Here is a 16,029-nt window from a genome sequence, read left to right as displayed (position 1 = left end):
TCTCCAGCAGATCCCTGTCCTTCCTGAACTGGGGAGATCAAAACTGGAAGAAGTACTCCAAGAGAGGTCTCACTAGGGCAGAGTAGAGGGGGAGGAGAACCTCTCTGTATTTGCTGGACACTCTCCTCTTAATGCACCCCAGGATCCCATTGGCCTTCCTGGCCTCAAGGGCACATTGCTGACCCACAGAGAACTTCTTGTCCACCAGGTTGTCTCATGATGTTTAACTGTTAACATGTAGGGGAGCATGAGCAAACCATCTGAGGTACTGAGTAGAACCTGATTTAATGCTAGTGTTCTAAAGATTTCTGATGTTTATATAGGGGAGACCTTGTGGTGGCCTTTCAGTACTTCAAAGGGGTCTACAGGAAAGACCACAGGATGTTAGGGGTTGGAAGATGCCAGAAGAGATCATTGAGTCCAACCCCCCTGCCAGAGCAGCACCATACAATCTAGCTCAGGTCACACAGGAACACATCCAGAGACGCCTTGAAGGTCTCCAGAGAAGGAGACTCCACAACCTCTCTGGGCAGCCTGTTCCGGTGCTTTGTGATCCTTACAGTGAAGAAGTTCCCCCTTGTGTTGAGGTGGAACCTCCTGTGCTGCAGCTTACATCCATTGCTCCTTGTCCTATCACAGGGTGCAATAGATCAGAGCCTGTCACACCCCCCCTTGACCCCCAGCCCTCAGATATTGATAAACATTGATTAAATCCCCTCTCAGTCTTCTCTTCTCCAGACTGAGCAGCCCCAGGGCTGGGGAGGGACTCTTTATGGGGGAGGTATAGTGATAGGGTGAGGGGTGAAGGTTTTAAACTAAAAGAGGGGGGATTTAGATGAAACATTAGGTTACAATAGCTTCACACTTCAAGGAACACAAGGGCAGACTGTGCTGAGTTTATTCGAATGGCCACATCTTTCTGCAAGTGCCTTGGCATGGGAAACAGACAGAAAAACACACCAGTGCAACCAGTTATTCACACCCAGGGCAGCTGCCCAGAGCAAGCAAGCACTTCAGCCACAGCTGAGAATGCATCTCGCTGTGGTGGACACTAGATGAGGCGTTTCACAAGGTGAGGCTGGAACCTCAGGTCTGAAATGGTACCAGAAGTCCAGATCAAACACAAGCACTTCTTTAAAAAGACAGAGAACTCAGAAAGCAGTCCACAGATTGACAAAACACTGCAGGCTTCTCTTTTGGGGGCTGGGGGGGAGGCTGAAAAACCACAGCAGCTCCAGACACAGAAGTTAAAGCTACATTCAAATTACATTCAGCCTGTTTCTGGCAAAAGTACATTCAGTAGAATTCACAACTTATTGCACTCTTCCTCTCTCCTGCAGGCATCTCTTGTGCCTCTTAGTCTCTGTTTCTGTGCAGCCACAAGCTGTGCTGCCTGCTCAGACACAACAGTGATGCCTTCCCTAGGAGCTTCATGGGGACTGGGGTGCCACAGCATGCAGGGGTGCTCCCTGTCACCAAAGGTCCCTGTGCTGTAAAGGACAGCCTTACAAAGGTGATGCTAAACCACAGCAGGAATTGCTAGCCTTTGTCAGCACACACCACTACACCACAATGAGCTCTGTGCATCAGAGAATCATAGAATTGTCAGGGTTGGAAGGGACCTTAAGGGTCATCCAATTCCAACCCTCCTGCCATGAGCAGAGACACCTCACACTAGATCAGGTTGCCCAGAGCCACATCCAGCCTGGCCTTAAAAACTTCCAGGGATGAAGCTTCCACCACCTCCCTGGGCAAGCTGTGCCAGTGTCTCACTACCCTCATGGGCAAGAACTTCTTCCTAACAGTATCTGCAGACCACAAAGGATGGGATGTGATGGAGCAACTTCCCACCCATCCTCAGAGTGAAGCCCACCACACAGGTGGGGAGGCTGCAGAAGTGCTACCCAGCAGACAGTCCCAGTGCTGACAATGTCGATGGGGTGGTGAGGAGGTTCATGAGATACCATTCTGGACAGCACTGTGGAACACCAAACACCTCCCACCAGCATGGATGTGCTGGGGACCTGCCTAAGCCCATCCACGGTCGTAGAAGATCCGGGCAAGGAGATCCTGCTCCGTTCAGCGTCCAGACCCTGTTGGAGGGTTTCTAAACTAACCTATTTCTAATTCCTGGATCTATTACCAAAAAATAGAAGTGACATCACAGCGACTGAAGTGTCACAGGATCCTTCAGAGCTGCAGGAGGGATGAGCTCAGGCAAGCGCAGATACCTACAGAAGTAGCGAAGAAGATGAGAGTTTGAAATCCTCAAGGGGTGTCTGGGGGGAAGCAGCTAAGGAAACAGAACTAAGTGAGGTGCCTAGAGAAGGTGTTAATGAACTTTCCCTTTCAGGTCACATTCCATGCATCACCTTTTTGGTTGATATGAAAAATTTAACTCTAAAAATAACAATAAAATTGACTAACTCCTCCCCGCCCCCCCTCAAACTAGAAGGATCAATCAGGAGAGGCTAAATGTGGTAAGCTGGCTGAGCACCTTTGAGGTGGAGAAGGTGGCCTGCAAGCACCAGGAGCTCTGGAAAGATGGAATGCTTCCTCCTGGGCACCTTCCTGAGAGCTAAAGCCGCTCTGGAAAGTTCATCTCACCTGCACTGCAGGTCAGATGCTGATAGTCAGAGTGAGTGCAGTCACTTAGAAGAGACTGAGCTGAAGAGTAAAACCTCTGAACAGAATTAGTGCTGTTCTAGCTCAAACCAGGACAAGAGTTTAAATACTTTTGAAGAACCAGCCTGAGAAGGATGTAAAAGCTGCTTCTCCTCCACTACCATTGATGTCAGACAGCCTATTCTGCACATTCAAGAGGAGCCAGTTCCAGAGGAGAAGACATTTCCCTTTCCCACTTAAAAAAATAACAACTCTTTGATTCTTCCTCTTTCACAGGAGGATTGTTTTTTTGGTTGGTTTTCTTTTCAAGTTATGTTCTGCAAGAACAAATGCTGGATCTTGCCTTTGGACATCTGATACTCAAGCCAGCACCACGCTTTGGATGCTGCAGGAGTGACAGTGACCCCTCAAAAAGCTTTGGGAACTCACCTCCATGGAGCTCCCTGGTGTAGTTTAGGCAGGTAAAGCACAGAGGGATTAAACCTAGGAGATGACTTTGATGATATCTCAGAAAGCAGGCTGGAGAACAAAAATAACATCCCCTAAGGATCAAGTAGAAATGTCCTCTGCTGTTTAGCCAGCAGCCCCTGAGGGGACCTGGCTTATTTCACAGAATCACCAAGGTTGGAAGAGACCTCAAAGGTCATCAAGTCCAACCTGTCACCACAGAGCTCATGACTAAGCCATGGCACCAAGTGCCACGTCCAATCCCCTCCTGATCACCTCCAGGGACGGTGACTCCACCACCTCCCATTTAACACAAGCAGGAGTGACTTAGAAGTTGTGCAGACAGGTAAAGTGCCTCAAACCCTATTTATGGGGCAGTCAGCATCCCTAAAAGAGTGGCTCGTGGGCATTGAGGCATCCCCTAAGTCCCCTGGCACGGCAAGGTGGAGGCACCGCAGCCACGAAGGGACCTTTTGGCCAAGTTTTAACTGCTTTCCAGTAATGTATTTTGGTAAAGCTTCCTCCTGAACCATCAAAAGGCACTAAACACAAAACAAAACAGACAAAATAAAAGAGTCAGCAGTGCTGGATTGGCAAGATGAGGTTTGAAAACACAGGCTTTCTTCGTTCAGGTGGAGTTTCCCCCACGCCAGCCCTCCGTCCCTATCACAAAAAATATTGCCCTCTCTGTTTTGTCTCCCAGCTGTGACAAAGGAAAAACTGAACCACAGAATTTCAGGGGCTGGAAGGGATCTTAAAAGATCATCTAGCCCAACCCCCCCTGCCAGAGCACAATCAAACTGTCCCTTGCTCAAGATGTTCAACGAACAGAGCAAAATGGAAGCTAATGAACAGCTGGTGAGATGCTTCTGTTCACAACCTACATTCTCAGTGGAGCCCTCACCCTTTTTGATTTCCTTAGGGGATGATAAGTAGAGTCTTGAGAAACCACATCTCACTGACCTCTGTGAAACCCTTTCCAGATTTCTGTGTCAAAAGACATAAGAGCTGGCTCAAATGTTTGGTCTTTCCCTTGGTTTGAGGATAAAACCCCTGGCTTCTCCTGCAAACAGGCTTTGAACCAACACCAGCTGTCTCCAAGCCACTCGGGGTATGGCTAGGATGGAAAGGACAACAGCAAAGGTGTTTCTAACACTACCGTGGTATCCTAAGCCCTTTTCTCAGCATCTCTTTGACTTCAGAAACACCAAGCAAGTCCCTGACTTGCTGTATGAAAGACAAATGATGAGCAAACAGGCTTTGAACCAACACCAGCTGTCTCCAAGCCACTCGGGGTTTGGCTTGGATGGAAAGGACAACAGCAAAGGTGTTTCTAACACTGCCGTGGTATCCTAAGCCCTTTTCTCAGCATCTCTTTGACTTCAGAAACCCCAAGCAAGCCCCTGACTTGCTGTATGAAAGACAAATGATGAGCCAAGAGCTGCCCTTTCCGTCGGCCAAGGGTGAGGTTGGACATCAGTGCTCCGCTTCGGGCACTTCAACACTGAGCTGTGTCTGAGGTAGACTGAAAAACAAAAGTAGCATCGCATCACACGTTAAAGATGAACAGAAGAACTTGTTCTCCTCCTCCTCCTCCTGCTCCAGGGAGGTCAGTCAGGCTTTGGAGTCCTCTGGCACACAGAGCTGAGAGATGGTCTTCTTGACGCGCAGGGCGGTCAGGCGGGCGGCCCCGTTGGCGTGCCAGCACTCCCGCATGATCCTGCCCATCACCCGCAGCGCCTGTGGGCCACAAACACAGGGATCAGCTCAAGGACACAACCACCACCCTCTGCCAGCTCCTCTCTGAACTGCAACCCTGGGTGCTAGAGGCAGAGGTACTACAGCAACCTCAGAAATTCAGGTATTATTCATATAACCATAGAACAAGAGGAAACAGCCTGAAATTGTGCCAGGGGAGGTTTAGGTTGGAGAAGAGGAACAATTTCTTTGCTGCAAGAGTGGTCAGGCATTGGAACAGGCTGCCCAGGGAGGTGGTGGAGTCACCATCCCTGGAGGGCTTCAAGAAACGTGTGGGCATAGCACTTGGGGGCAGGTGGATGGTTGGACTCGATCTAAGAGGTCTCTTCCAACCCAAACAATTCTGTGATTCTATGGTCCTTGATGCTTGGGACTCTGTATGAGACTCCTGCATGGCCTGGGACTGAGGGCAGCAGCTCACCTGGAAGCAGGCAGTGGGTGAAGTGTGGTGGCACTGCATGGCCATCCTCTAGACAATGGTATTGAGGCTACTTACAAAGCTCTGGGGTCTTTAATTATGTATTAATTTTTCCAGGCTGCCCAGGGAGGTGGTGGAGTCACCATCCCTGGAGGTCTTCATGAAACACACGGACATAGAACTGTGGGAGATGGTTTAATGGCCACGGCAGTGTTGGGCTGATGGTTGGACTTGATAATCACAGAATCAGTCAGGGTTGGAAGGGACCACAAGGATCAGCTAGTTCCAACCCCCTGCCATGGGCAGGGACACCCCACACTAGATCAGGCTGGCCAGAGCCTCATCCAGCCTGGTCTTAAACACCTCCAGGGACGGGGCCTCAACCACCTCCCTGGACAACCCATTCCAGGGCTTCACCACTCTCACGGTGAAGAACTTCCTCCTCACATCCAGTCTGAAATCTTAGAGCTCTTTTCCAACCCAAAACGGTTCTATGATTCTGTTCTGTGATTTGGGAGAGAGTTTTGGCACTTGGTGCAAAGAGAGTTTCTCTGGATTGATCTAGGAGCTCAGAAAAAAAGCCCAGCTGGGCATCCAAAACACATTGACAGCCAGGAGAAGGTGGACATCAAGTCCTCTGTGTCTCACTGGAAGACTCTCTCCTAATGTACATGTTGCAATGAGCTGGAAAGCTACTTTTACCTCACAGCTTTGCCACTGGTTTGGAACATTTGGTCTCAGCTTCTGCTCACAAACCACCCTTCTCATGTCTTCTATGGAAGGATCAGAAGGCACCACGTCGTAGTATGGCAGTTGGTACTCCTCGGTAACTCCTAGGCAAGATTCATTGTGTAGGTAACACAACAGCCAAAGCAGCTGCTCCAGAACAAACTCTGACTGGGTTTATAGGCATTAAGAGAGAACAGAGAACCACAGAATCACAGAATGGTCCAGGGACCTCCAAAGGTCATCCAGTCTGACCTCCCCACGGTCAGCAGGGACATCCCCCACTAGATCAGGCTGCCCAGGGCCTCTTCGAGACTAACCCTGAATATCTTCAGGGATGGGACCTCAACCACCTCCCTGGGCAACCTGTTCCAGTGTTCCACCATCCTCGTGGTGAAGAACTTCTTCCTGATATCCAATCTAAATCTGCTCTTCTCTAGTTTGAAGCCGTTGACTCCTGTCCCGTCACCACAGGCCCTTGTTAAACAGTCTCTCTCCATCCTTCCTGGAGCTTCCTTCAGATGCTGTTAGGCTGCTATTAGGTCTCCCCAGAGCCTCCTCTGCTCCAGGTTGAACACCCCCAGCTCCCTCAGCCTGTCCTCGTAACAGGGTCCAAAACTGGACACAGGACTCAAGGTGTGGCCTAACCAGTGCTGAGCATAGGGCAGAATGACCTCCCTGCTCCTGCTGGCCACACTCTTCCTGATGCAGGCCAGGATGCCATTGGCCTTCTTGGCCACCTGGGCACACTGCTGGCTCATGTTCAGCCTACTATCACCCACTATGCCCAGGTCCCTTTCTGCCTGGCTGCTCTCCAGCCACTCTGACCCCAGCCTGTAGCACTGCCTGGGGTTGCTGTGGCCAATGTGTAGAACCTGGCACTTAGATGTGTTCAATCTCATGCCCTTGGACTCTGCTCATCTGTCCAGCCTGTCAAGGTCCCTCTGCAGAGCTCTCCTACCCTCTAACAGATCAAGCTTTTGTTGTGCCTGAGCTCAGCCTGGTCTGGACCGCAGAGGGGAAGGCAGGGAGCTCACCTCCAACAGAGCACCTGCGGGCGATCTCCCAGTACACCAGTCCCAGCGAGTACATGTCTGCACGCTTGAAGGACTCGAAGATGTTCATGTTCATCACGTCATCCAGGATCTCAGGGGCCATGTACCTTCAAAGCACAGAAAGGTCACTTGCCAGAGGCAGATCATTCCGAAGGCTGCGCTGCTCTGCGGCGTGAGGGGCCAGGCAGCAGCAGGTCACCGCTAAACCATGGCCCTCGGCAACACTTCCCCATGGCCTTGATAGCCCTCCAGGGATGGGGACTCCACCACTAACCTGAGCAGCATGGGCCAGGCCTGGACAACCCTTTGGGGGAAGAAATTGTTCCTCGTGTCCAATCTAAACTTTCCCTGGGGCAACTTGAGGCCATTCCCTCTTGTCCTGTCACTTGTTCCTAGGGAGAAGAGACCAGCCTGGCTCCAGCCTCCTTTCAGGCAGTTGTAGAGAGCAATGAGGTCTCCCCTCAGCCTCCTTTTCTTCAGACTTAACCAACTCCAGTTCCCTCAGCTGCTCCTCACCAGCCCTGTTCTCCAGACCCTTCACCAGCTTTGTTGCCCTTCTCTGTAACTGCTCAAGCACCTCAATGTCCTTTTCACAGGGAGGGGCCCAAAACTGAACCTAGTATCCAAGGTGTTGCCACACCAGTGCCCAGTACAAGGGGACAATCCCTGCCCTGATCCTGCTGGCCACTCTGTTGCTGATCCAAGCCAGGATCTTAGCCACCTGGGCACACACTGGCTCATCTTTAGCCACTGTTGACCAACCTCTTCAGATCCTTTTCCACTGAGCAGGCTTCCAGCCACTCTGCCCTGAGCTTGGAGTGTTCATGGGGTTGTGACCAAGTGCAGCAGGGCCTGGCACTTGGTACTGATGACCATCCACACTGTGGACCTGTGATCGCTGTGGGGTGGTGAGCTCCAGCCCAAGCCATGGCATCCTCACCACCCAGTCACCAGCACTCGACAGAACCCACAACAGAGGCTGAAGTCACCAAAGGGGAGGAAAAGGCTGAGAGAAGCTCTCTCTGCCCTCACCCACCTCCTGGTGCCCACTCTGGGGTTCTGGGGGATGTCGATGGTGTTCATCACCGAGTCGTGCTTCACCGCCAGGCCCAGGTCGGCAATGGCGCAGGTTTCGTTCCTCTTCACCAGGATGTTCTTGGATTTCAGATCACGGTGAGCGATGGCTGGCTTGCCTGGACACAGAGGAGACAGTCACCTAGGCTTTGCTTACAGCACTGTGGGTCATGAAATAACTGAGCAAGGAGGCAACCCCAGCTTTGTTTACCCAGTGGAAACCCCTGGGGATCATTTTGTCCCCGGCAAAGCGCTGCTAAGCAGTGAGACACTGGAACAGGTTGCCCTGGGATGTTGTGGATGTCCCCTCCCTGGAGGTGTTAAAAGGCAAGTTGGATGAGGCACTGAGCAACCTGATCTAGGGGAAGGTGTCCCTGCCCCTGGCAGGGGAGTTGGAACTAGGTAAGAACAGGCTGCCCAGGGAGGCGGTGCCCAGTGTCTCACCACTCTCATGGGGAAGAAATTCTTCCTAACATCCAATCTCAATCTACCCATTTCTAGTTTTGTTCCATTCCCCCCAGTCCTACCACTCCCTGACACCCTCAAAAATCCCTCCCCAGCTTTCTTGGAGCCCCCTGAAGATACTGGAAGGCCACAATTAGATCTCCTGGGAGCTTTCTGTTCTCCCCAAACTCTCTCAGTCTGTCCTCATAGGAGAGGAGCTCCAGCCCTCTGCTCATCCTTGTGGCCCTTCTCTGAACACCTTCCAGCACCTCCAGATCCTTGCTGTCATAAGGGCTCCAGAGCTGGATGCAGCACTCCAGGTGGGGTCTCAGCAGAGTGGAGCAGAGGGGGAGAATCACCTCCCTTGCCCTGCTGGCTCTGCTTCTCTTGATGCAGCCCAGGCTGTGGTTGGCTTTCTGGGCTGGAAGTGCTCACTGCTGGCTCATGTTGAGCTTCTCATCCACCAGCACCCCCAAGTCCTTTTCTTCAGGGCTGCTCTCAAGCCAGTCTCTGCCCAGCCTATACTGGTCCTTGGGATTGCCCTGATTGCCCTTGTCCCTCAGCCTATATCAGGGCTTGGGATTGCCAAGCCATTGTAGATTGTAGTTTGCTTGTAAATACAGCTTTCATTTGATTCCAGCTGAGCTGCTCTGGCAAGTTTAAAGAAGGGGGGTGGGAGGAAGAGGAATTTTAAACCCACCACAGAGCTCCTTAGATCCCCTGAGGGACAGATGGGAAGGGAAGCACTTGCCTTGCGTGCCGACGATCTCCATGTGGAGGTGTGCCAGGCCGCTGGCCAGGGACAGCGCCAGCCTGACCATGCCCTCCACCGTCACCGTGCCTCTGTTCAGGTAGTCAAACAGGGAGCCCTGCTCGTGGTACTCGGAGACCAGCCACAGCTGAGTCCACGTCCCGTTATCTGCCCAGGGAAGCAAGAGCAGGGGTTATCCACCGGTGCTGCCACCCAGCCAGATGTCATGGAAGCATTTATTGTGGGGTTCTCCCCAGTGCTGCTAGGAAGCTGAGTTCAGACAAATCAGAACTGAGACAGAGAGAGGACTGAAGATTGTCAGGAAGGCCACAAATTAGGATAGGATAGGATAGGATAGGATAGGATAGGATAGGATAGGATAGGATAGGATAGGATAGGATAGGATAGGATAGGATAGGATAGGAATAGAATAGAATAGAATAGAATAGAATAGAATAGAATAGAATAGAATAGAATAGAATAGGAAGAGAAATAGAAAGAGGAAGAGAAATAGAAAGAGGAAGAGAAATAGAAAGAGGAAGAGAAATAGAAAGAGGAAGAGAAATAGAAAGAGGAAGAGGAATAGAAAGAGGAAGAGGAATAGAAAGAGGAAGAGGAATAGGAACAGGAATAGAATAGGAACAGGAATAGAATAGGAACAGGAATAGAATAGCATAAACCAGGTTGGAAAAGACCTCAGAGATCATCAAGTCCATCCTATCCCCCAACACTATCTAATCAGCTAAACCATGGCACCAAGCACCCCATCAAGTCTCTTCCTAAACACCTCCAGTGATGGTGACTCCACCACCTCCCTGGGCAGCACATTCCAATGGCCAATTTCTCTTGCTGGGAAGAATTTCTTCCTAACATCCAGCCCAAACCTCCCCTGGTGCAGCTTGAGACTGTGTCCTCTTGTTCTGGTGCTGGTTGCCTGTCAAGGTCCCTCTGCAGAGCTCTCCTACCCTCTGACAGATCAACTCCTGCCCCCAGCTTGGTGTCATCTGCAAATTTACTGATGATGGATTCAATCCCCTCATCCAGATCATCAATAAAGATAAATATCAAACAGCAAAGTATGGGATGTAATGCAGGGGAGGAAGAACAGACAGGGGCTGCTGTGAGCACCAGGCTGCTGGCCATGGACAGTGCCAGCCTGACCATGCTGTCTACCATCACCATGCCTCTGTTCAGAGAGCTCTGCTTGTGGTACTTGGAGATGAGCCACAGCTGGGTCCATTATCTACCCAGGGAAGCAAGATTAGTGATTATTCCTCTCAGTAAAAAAACCTCCTCCCTTCTGTGGCTTGCTTGGGCATGTAAAGGGACACCTTTGCTGGCCACCCCACCAGAGGGGACCTTAAAACACCTCAATCTGTTTTCAGAACAGAATAAACCAGGTTGGAAGAGATCAAGATCATTGTGTCCAACCCATCATCCAACACCACCTAATCAACTAAACCATGGCACCAAGCACCCTATCAAGTCTCCTCCTGAACACCTCCAGTGATGGTGACTCCACCACCTCCCCAGGCAGCCCATTCCAATGGGCAATCACTCTCTCTGTGTAGAACTTCCTCCTCAGGAGAGCTGCAAGGCTCAAAGTGGAGTTTCAGATGGGAGGTGGGACAGGGAAAGCAATTCTAAGAGAAGCTGGTGAAGGGTCTAGAGCACAAGACTTGTGAGGAGCTGCAGAGGGAACTGGGGTTGTTCAGCCTGGAGAACAGAAGGCTGAGTAAAGACCACCTGGCTCTTGATAGCTCCCCAAAAGGAGGTTGAAGCCAGGTGGGGGTTGGTCCCAACAAACAAGCAATAGGACAAGAGGAAATGGCCTCAAGCTGCACCAGGGGAGGTTTAGGTTTGACATGAGGAACAATTTCTTCTCCAACAGGAACTTCAAGGCCTGGCCCAGGCTGCCCAGGGCAGTGTTGGAGTCCCAGTCCCCGGAGGGGTTTGCTGTGGAGATGCGGTGTTGAGGGCCATGGCTGGGTGGTGATCTGGCAGTGCTGGGTGAAAAGTTGGACTTGATGAGCTTAAAGGTCTCTTCCAACCCAAACCATTCCATAGCTCCATGCCTCCCTGCACGGCTGGCAGCCTACCCTTGTTGTCAGCAGCAATGAATCCCAGGATGTTCTCGTGCCTCAGCATGACCGTCTGATAGATCTCTGCCTCCCGGAACCACGACCGCTCGTCTCTGGAGGAGAAGATCTTCACAGCCACATCTTCCCCACACCATTTGCCACGCCAGACTTCACCAAACCGGCCTTTGCCCACGATCTCCTGCAGGACAATGGTCCTGGCAATGGTTCTTTGTACCAGCAGAGGTAAACCTAGTTTAACAAGAAGAAGTGGGTAGGAGAGAGGAGGGTGGGAGAGAGAGGGAGGAGGAAGGGGGGAGAGAGAGGTGGGAGGAGGAAGGGGGGAGAGAGAGGTGGGAGGAGGAGGGGGGGAGAGAGAGGAAGGAGGAGGAGGGGGGGAGAGAGAGGAGGGAGGAGGAGGGGGGGGAGAGAGAGGAGGGAGGAGGAGGGGGGGGAGAGAGAGGAGGGAGGAGGAAGGGGGGAGAGAGAGGAGGGAGGAGGAAGGGGGGAGAGAGAGGAGGGAGGAGGAAGGGGGGAGAGAGGGAGGCAAAGTGGGTGAGGGGGGGAGAGAGGAGGAGGGTGGGAGAGAGCGGAGGAGGGAGTAAAGAGGGCAGGTGGGAGAGAGAGGGAGGGGAGGGTGGGAGAGATTGTGGAATAGTTCAGCAGAGATTGTTCAGGCCCAGAGGTGAACATGTTCCAGGTTTCTGTGCTCATGACTGCTGCAGTTACCTTTCATACCTTTCATTGACAGCTCAACCCCCTCAGCCAGCAAAGTTTAGTGGTCACACTGAATCTGCCTGCTGAAGGAGGTCCTTGAACTCCTCCCTTCAAACAGAGACTCAAACTCTTGTCATTGGACAGAGAATGGGCAAACAAAGCCCACCTGCCACTGGCAGCTGCAGCCAAGTGCATCAGCACAAAACTCCTCTCGACACAGAACTTGTCACAGAATAGAATGAATCAAAGAATCCCACACTGGCTTGGGTGGCAAAGGACCTTTACAGGGCAGCTAGCCCAACCCTCCCTGCAGTCAGCAGGGACACCTGCAACTGTTGGCAGCCACATCAAGGGGAGGGTGGTGAGCAGGGCGACCACCTACCAGAGCCAGAGCCAGAGGTCGTCATGTCGTAGATGAGGTCCTTCAGCGTCTTCCCCGAGCTGACCAGGTTGCACTCAGAGAGGGGCTCCTCCACATTGGGTTGCTTGGCCCTGCCACGGGCACAGCGCCAGCCGTGGCACACACACACTGCCAGCACTGCCAGGAGGGACACGACGCAGACTGGAACCGCCACCAGCACCACCAGCACCACCGGGCCCAGGCTGGCTCTGCCGGGAGACTCTGATGCTTGTGGGAGACAGAAGGGAGAGTAAGAGAGTAAGTGAGGAAATGCTTCCTTCTGTAAGGATCTGGTTGAAGGTGTTCCTGCTCACTGTGGAGAGAATGGGCTAGATGATGGACTTGAAAGGTCCCTTCCCACCCAAACCATTCCATGATCTTCAACTCAGGCTGCTCAGAGCCCCACATAACCTGACCTGAAGGTCTCCCCTTAGTCTCCTTTCCTCCAGGCTAAACAACCCCAGTTCCTTCAGCTACTCCTCACAGGACCTGGGCTCCAGACCCTTTGCCAGCTTCGTTGCCCTTCTCTGGACAAGCTCCAGCCTCTCAGTGTTCATCTCAGATTGAGGGAGTGGCCCAGTGAGCATCAGCAGCCTGATGCCTCTCGGCATTGCTTGCTCCTCCCCTCCAGTTAACTTTTTTTTAAGAGAAGCACTGCTTCTGTGGTACCAAAGTCCTTCAGAAAACAGAGTTGGTATGTCTTGCCCAGGAGCATGTCCTTCAAAAGCCTCCAGCAGGACACTCAGGGGGTTAGCAGGTAGATTTGGAAGAGAATTTGTAAGCAGGATTCCTCCTCGCAGCTGCTGCGTGCTGACTGACTCCCCGTGGGTTCCTAAGCTGGTTCTGATGGTGCTGCCTCGTGGCAGGAATTCCCTCTGAGGTATGAATTGCACCATATGAACTTCAATGCCACCCCACAGAGCCACTCAGGGGGGAGAGATAGAATAGAATACAATAGGAAATAGGGATAGGATAGGAAATAGGGATAGAATAGGAAATAGGGATAGAATAGAATAGAATAGGAAATAGGAATAGAATAGGAAATAGGAATAGAATAGGGAATAGAATAGAATAGAATAGGGAATAGAATAGAACAGAATAGAACAGAACAGAATAGAACAGAATAGAACAGAACAGAACAGAATAGAACAGAACAGAACAGAATAGGAAATAGAATAGAAATAGGGATAGACTAGAGTAGAATAGACTAGAGTAGAATAGACTAGAGTAGAATAGACTAGAGTAGAGCAGAGCTGAACGGAATGCGAGATGCTAGCTCTTGCAAGGGTGAAGGCTGTGGAGGGAGATGTCAAGGTCCTTTGTCTACTGGCTATACCAAAGAGAAAGTGCAGATCAGGGGTGGTGGCAACTTGTGGCAGTTTGGGCTGGGTGCCTCCTGCTGCTGCCACACAGGGTGCACCTCTGGTGCCCTGGCTGTCCAGCCCAGTGGGTGGACACAGGAAGCTGTGCGTTTCATCCCCATCATGTCCTGCTCCCTATAAAGCCATCTGCAAGGTCTCACACGTCCTCTTTCTTCCCTCACTGCTCCCATGGGAGATGCTCCCTATCTGCTAATGGAAGGGGAGTTATCTCAAGGCCTCTTGGGTCTGGCTAGGCCTAATGCCAAGAGGAGAAGGGGGAAGGGCAATCTCAGATCTGGCCAGCTGAGATTAGCCTAACAGTGGAGGGGGGGTGGAAGAAAGAGCCCTGGGGGGTTTGGGTGTACCCTCAGGTAGGGAGAAGGGAAATGCTGGGAGGCTTCTGGGTGTGCTGTTAGGGACTCTGTGTGCTTTGGGATCCTTTTTGTCACTGTGTTTTGTAGCTTCTGTAAAGCACTCACTGCTTTTCCATTTAAACTTTCCATCTCTTCTGCACTCCATTTGTCTGAGTCTCATTTCTCTGGCCTGGTGGGAGGCAAGGGAGGATCTGCCTTCAAACTCCCCCACAACTATCCAAACCCTTTCAAATTCTTCGTAGAGCACACATGGAAAACTGCTTTACAGTTGGTTGTGGGCCATGTTCCACCCTGACCCCTGGCAGCAGGGTGTCCTGCAGCCAGGACAACAGCCATGCCCACACCCTGATCCCTTGGGACCTTTGGGCCCCACCACAGAAACCACGCACAGGAGCGGGGACAAACAGCACAAGAGCAAAACACGTGACAGGCAGGGTCCAAACAGGACTCAAAGGCAACCTCACCAGATGATGTTTGCAGGAGTTGTGCAAGGTTCAACTCCTTGGGACATAAACCCTCCCTCGTGATGACCTCAGGGCAGCAAACCAGCGCCATCAAGCACAGCGTTTTGCAACCCCCGTTCCGAACGTCCTGTCCACTGCCTGCCTGGTCCAGAGCAGAAGCTGAAGACATACTGCTGGGCATGAAACAGAAACAGCTTCTCTGGCAAGAGCCAGCAGTTTCACAACATGGGACACTTACATTCCAGCTGTAAGCAGCATAGCACTTTAAAGCAGGGGGAAAGAAGAAGGAAAAGAGGGATTGGGCTGGGTTATTTCTGCTCCCTCCAGCATGATCAAACAGCCTCACACACAGCATTTGCCTCCCTTCTGACATGTGGAGGGCACCACAAGACATTCAAAAGGCCCAAACCACTCAAGTTCCTAAAGGGCTGTGAGGTATTCTCTGAAATGCAATAAATAAACACACAAAAAAAAACCAGCCCCAAAAATCTACTGGGGGCTCCAGGCAGACCCTCAGAATGGTTCTTTGTGGCCTTTTGCTGGCATGACAAAAGGTTTGGAGGCAAAATCCTAAATCCAGAGAGTTCCCTGCTGTGCTGAAGTGTCCCACAGCTCATGGGCATGTGGCTGTGCACAACAAACTCATTACAGAATCATAGAATGGGTTGGAAGAGACCTTTAAGGTCATCCAGTTCCAACCCCCCTGCCATGGGCAGGGACACCTCACACTACAGCAGGTTGCTCAAGGCCACATCTAACCTGGTCTTGAACACCTTTAGGGAGGGGGCATCCACAACCTCCCTGGGCAACCTGTTTCAGTGACTCACTGTCCTCACTGGAAAGAGTTTCTTCCTAATCTCCTGTCTCAGTCTCCCCTCCTCCAGCTCAAAGCCATTGCCCCTCATCCTATCACTAAAAAATCCCATCCCCATGTTTTTTCTCTGAGAGGTGACATTTTCTTCAGCCAGCCTCTGCAAGCAGCCTGGCCAGAAAGCCAAGAGTCTTGTGACAGATCTGCAGACCCACCTGCAGCCAGCCAGCCTCAGCATTCAGCATCTGGAATGAGGGTGGTAGCCATCCAGCTTCCCTCAGTGTTTCAAGACTGAGAGGTCAGGATGAGCAGAAGCATGAACTTCTCTCCACACACTTACAGCCATGCAGATGAAGACAGCAGAGCTGAAAAAGGTCCTCTTAACTCTCTCTGCTAACACCCATAAAGCACCCCAGCAAGGCACTGCCTCCACCCAAGGAGGGAACTGAAACTCCTGAGCAACTCTGCTGCCCTGCAGAAGACATGGGAAACAGCTCTTTGGGCCATGGTTTAATGGCCATGGTGG

The 16,029-nt window shown here is 51.7% G+C and overlaps 1 protein-coding gene across 2 annotated transcripts in view; it reads right to left on the bottom strand.

The window, feature by feature from the left end:
• Nucleotides 1-858: 858 nt before the first annotated feature.
• ACVR1C (activin A receptor type 1C) overlaps nt 859-16,029 on the bottom strand; it is a 33,571-nt gene continuing 18,400 nt past the window's right edge. For both annotated transcript variants that reach the window (XM_068139193.1, XM_068139194.1), the window contains 7 exons: nt 12,476-12,721; nt 11,398-11,628; nt 9,299-9,466; nt 8,066-8,222; nt 7,012-7,136; nt 5,951-6,081; nt 859-4,812 (listed from right to left, as the gene is read on the bottom strand). In XM_068139193.1, coding sequence (XP_067995294.1) covers nt 4,687-4,812; nt 5,951-6,081; nt 7,012-7,136; nt 8,066-8,222; nt 9,299-9,466; nt 11,398-11,628; nt 12,476-12,721 — 1,184 coding nt within the window. In that variant the 3' untranslated portion in view covers nt 859-4,686. The remainder of the gene's footprint in view (nt 4,813-5,950; nt 6,082-7,011; nt 7,137-8,065; nt 8,223-9,298; nt 9,467-11,397; nt 11,629-12,475; nt 12,722-16,029) is intronic.

This window comes from Melanerpes formicivorus, unplaced genomic scaffold, assembly GCF_026170545.1.
Source record: "Melanerpes formicivorus ecotype bairdi unplaced genomic scaffold, bMelFor1.0.p_v2 SCAF_5, whole genome shotgun sequence".
In the NCBI taxonomy this organism is placed as follows: Eukaryota; Metazoa; Chordata; class Aves; order Piciformes; family Picidae; genus Melanerpes; species Melanerpes formicivorus.
Note: the sequence above shows the minus strand (reverse complement) of the source record. Positions and strands in the feature narration are given on the sequence as shown.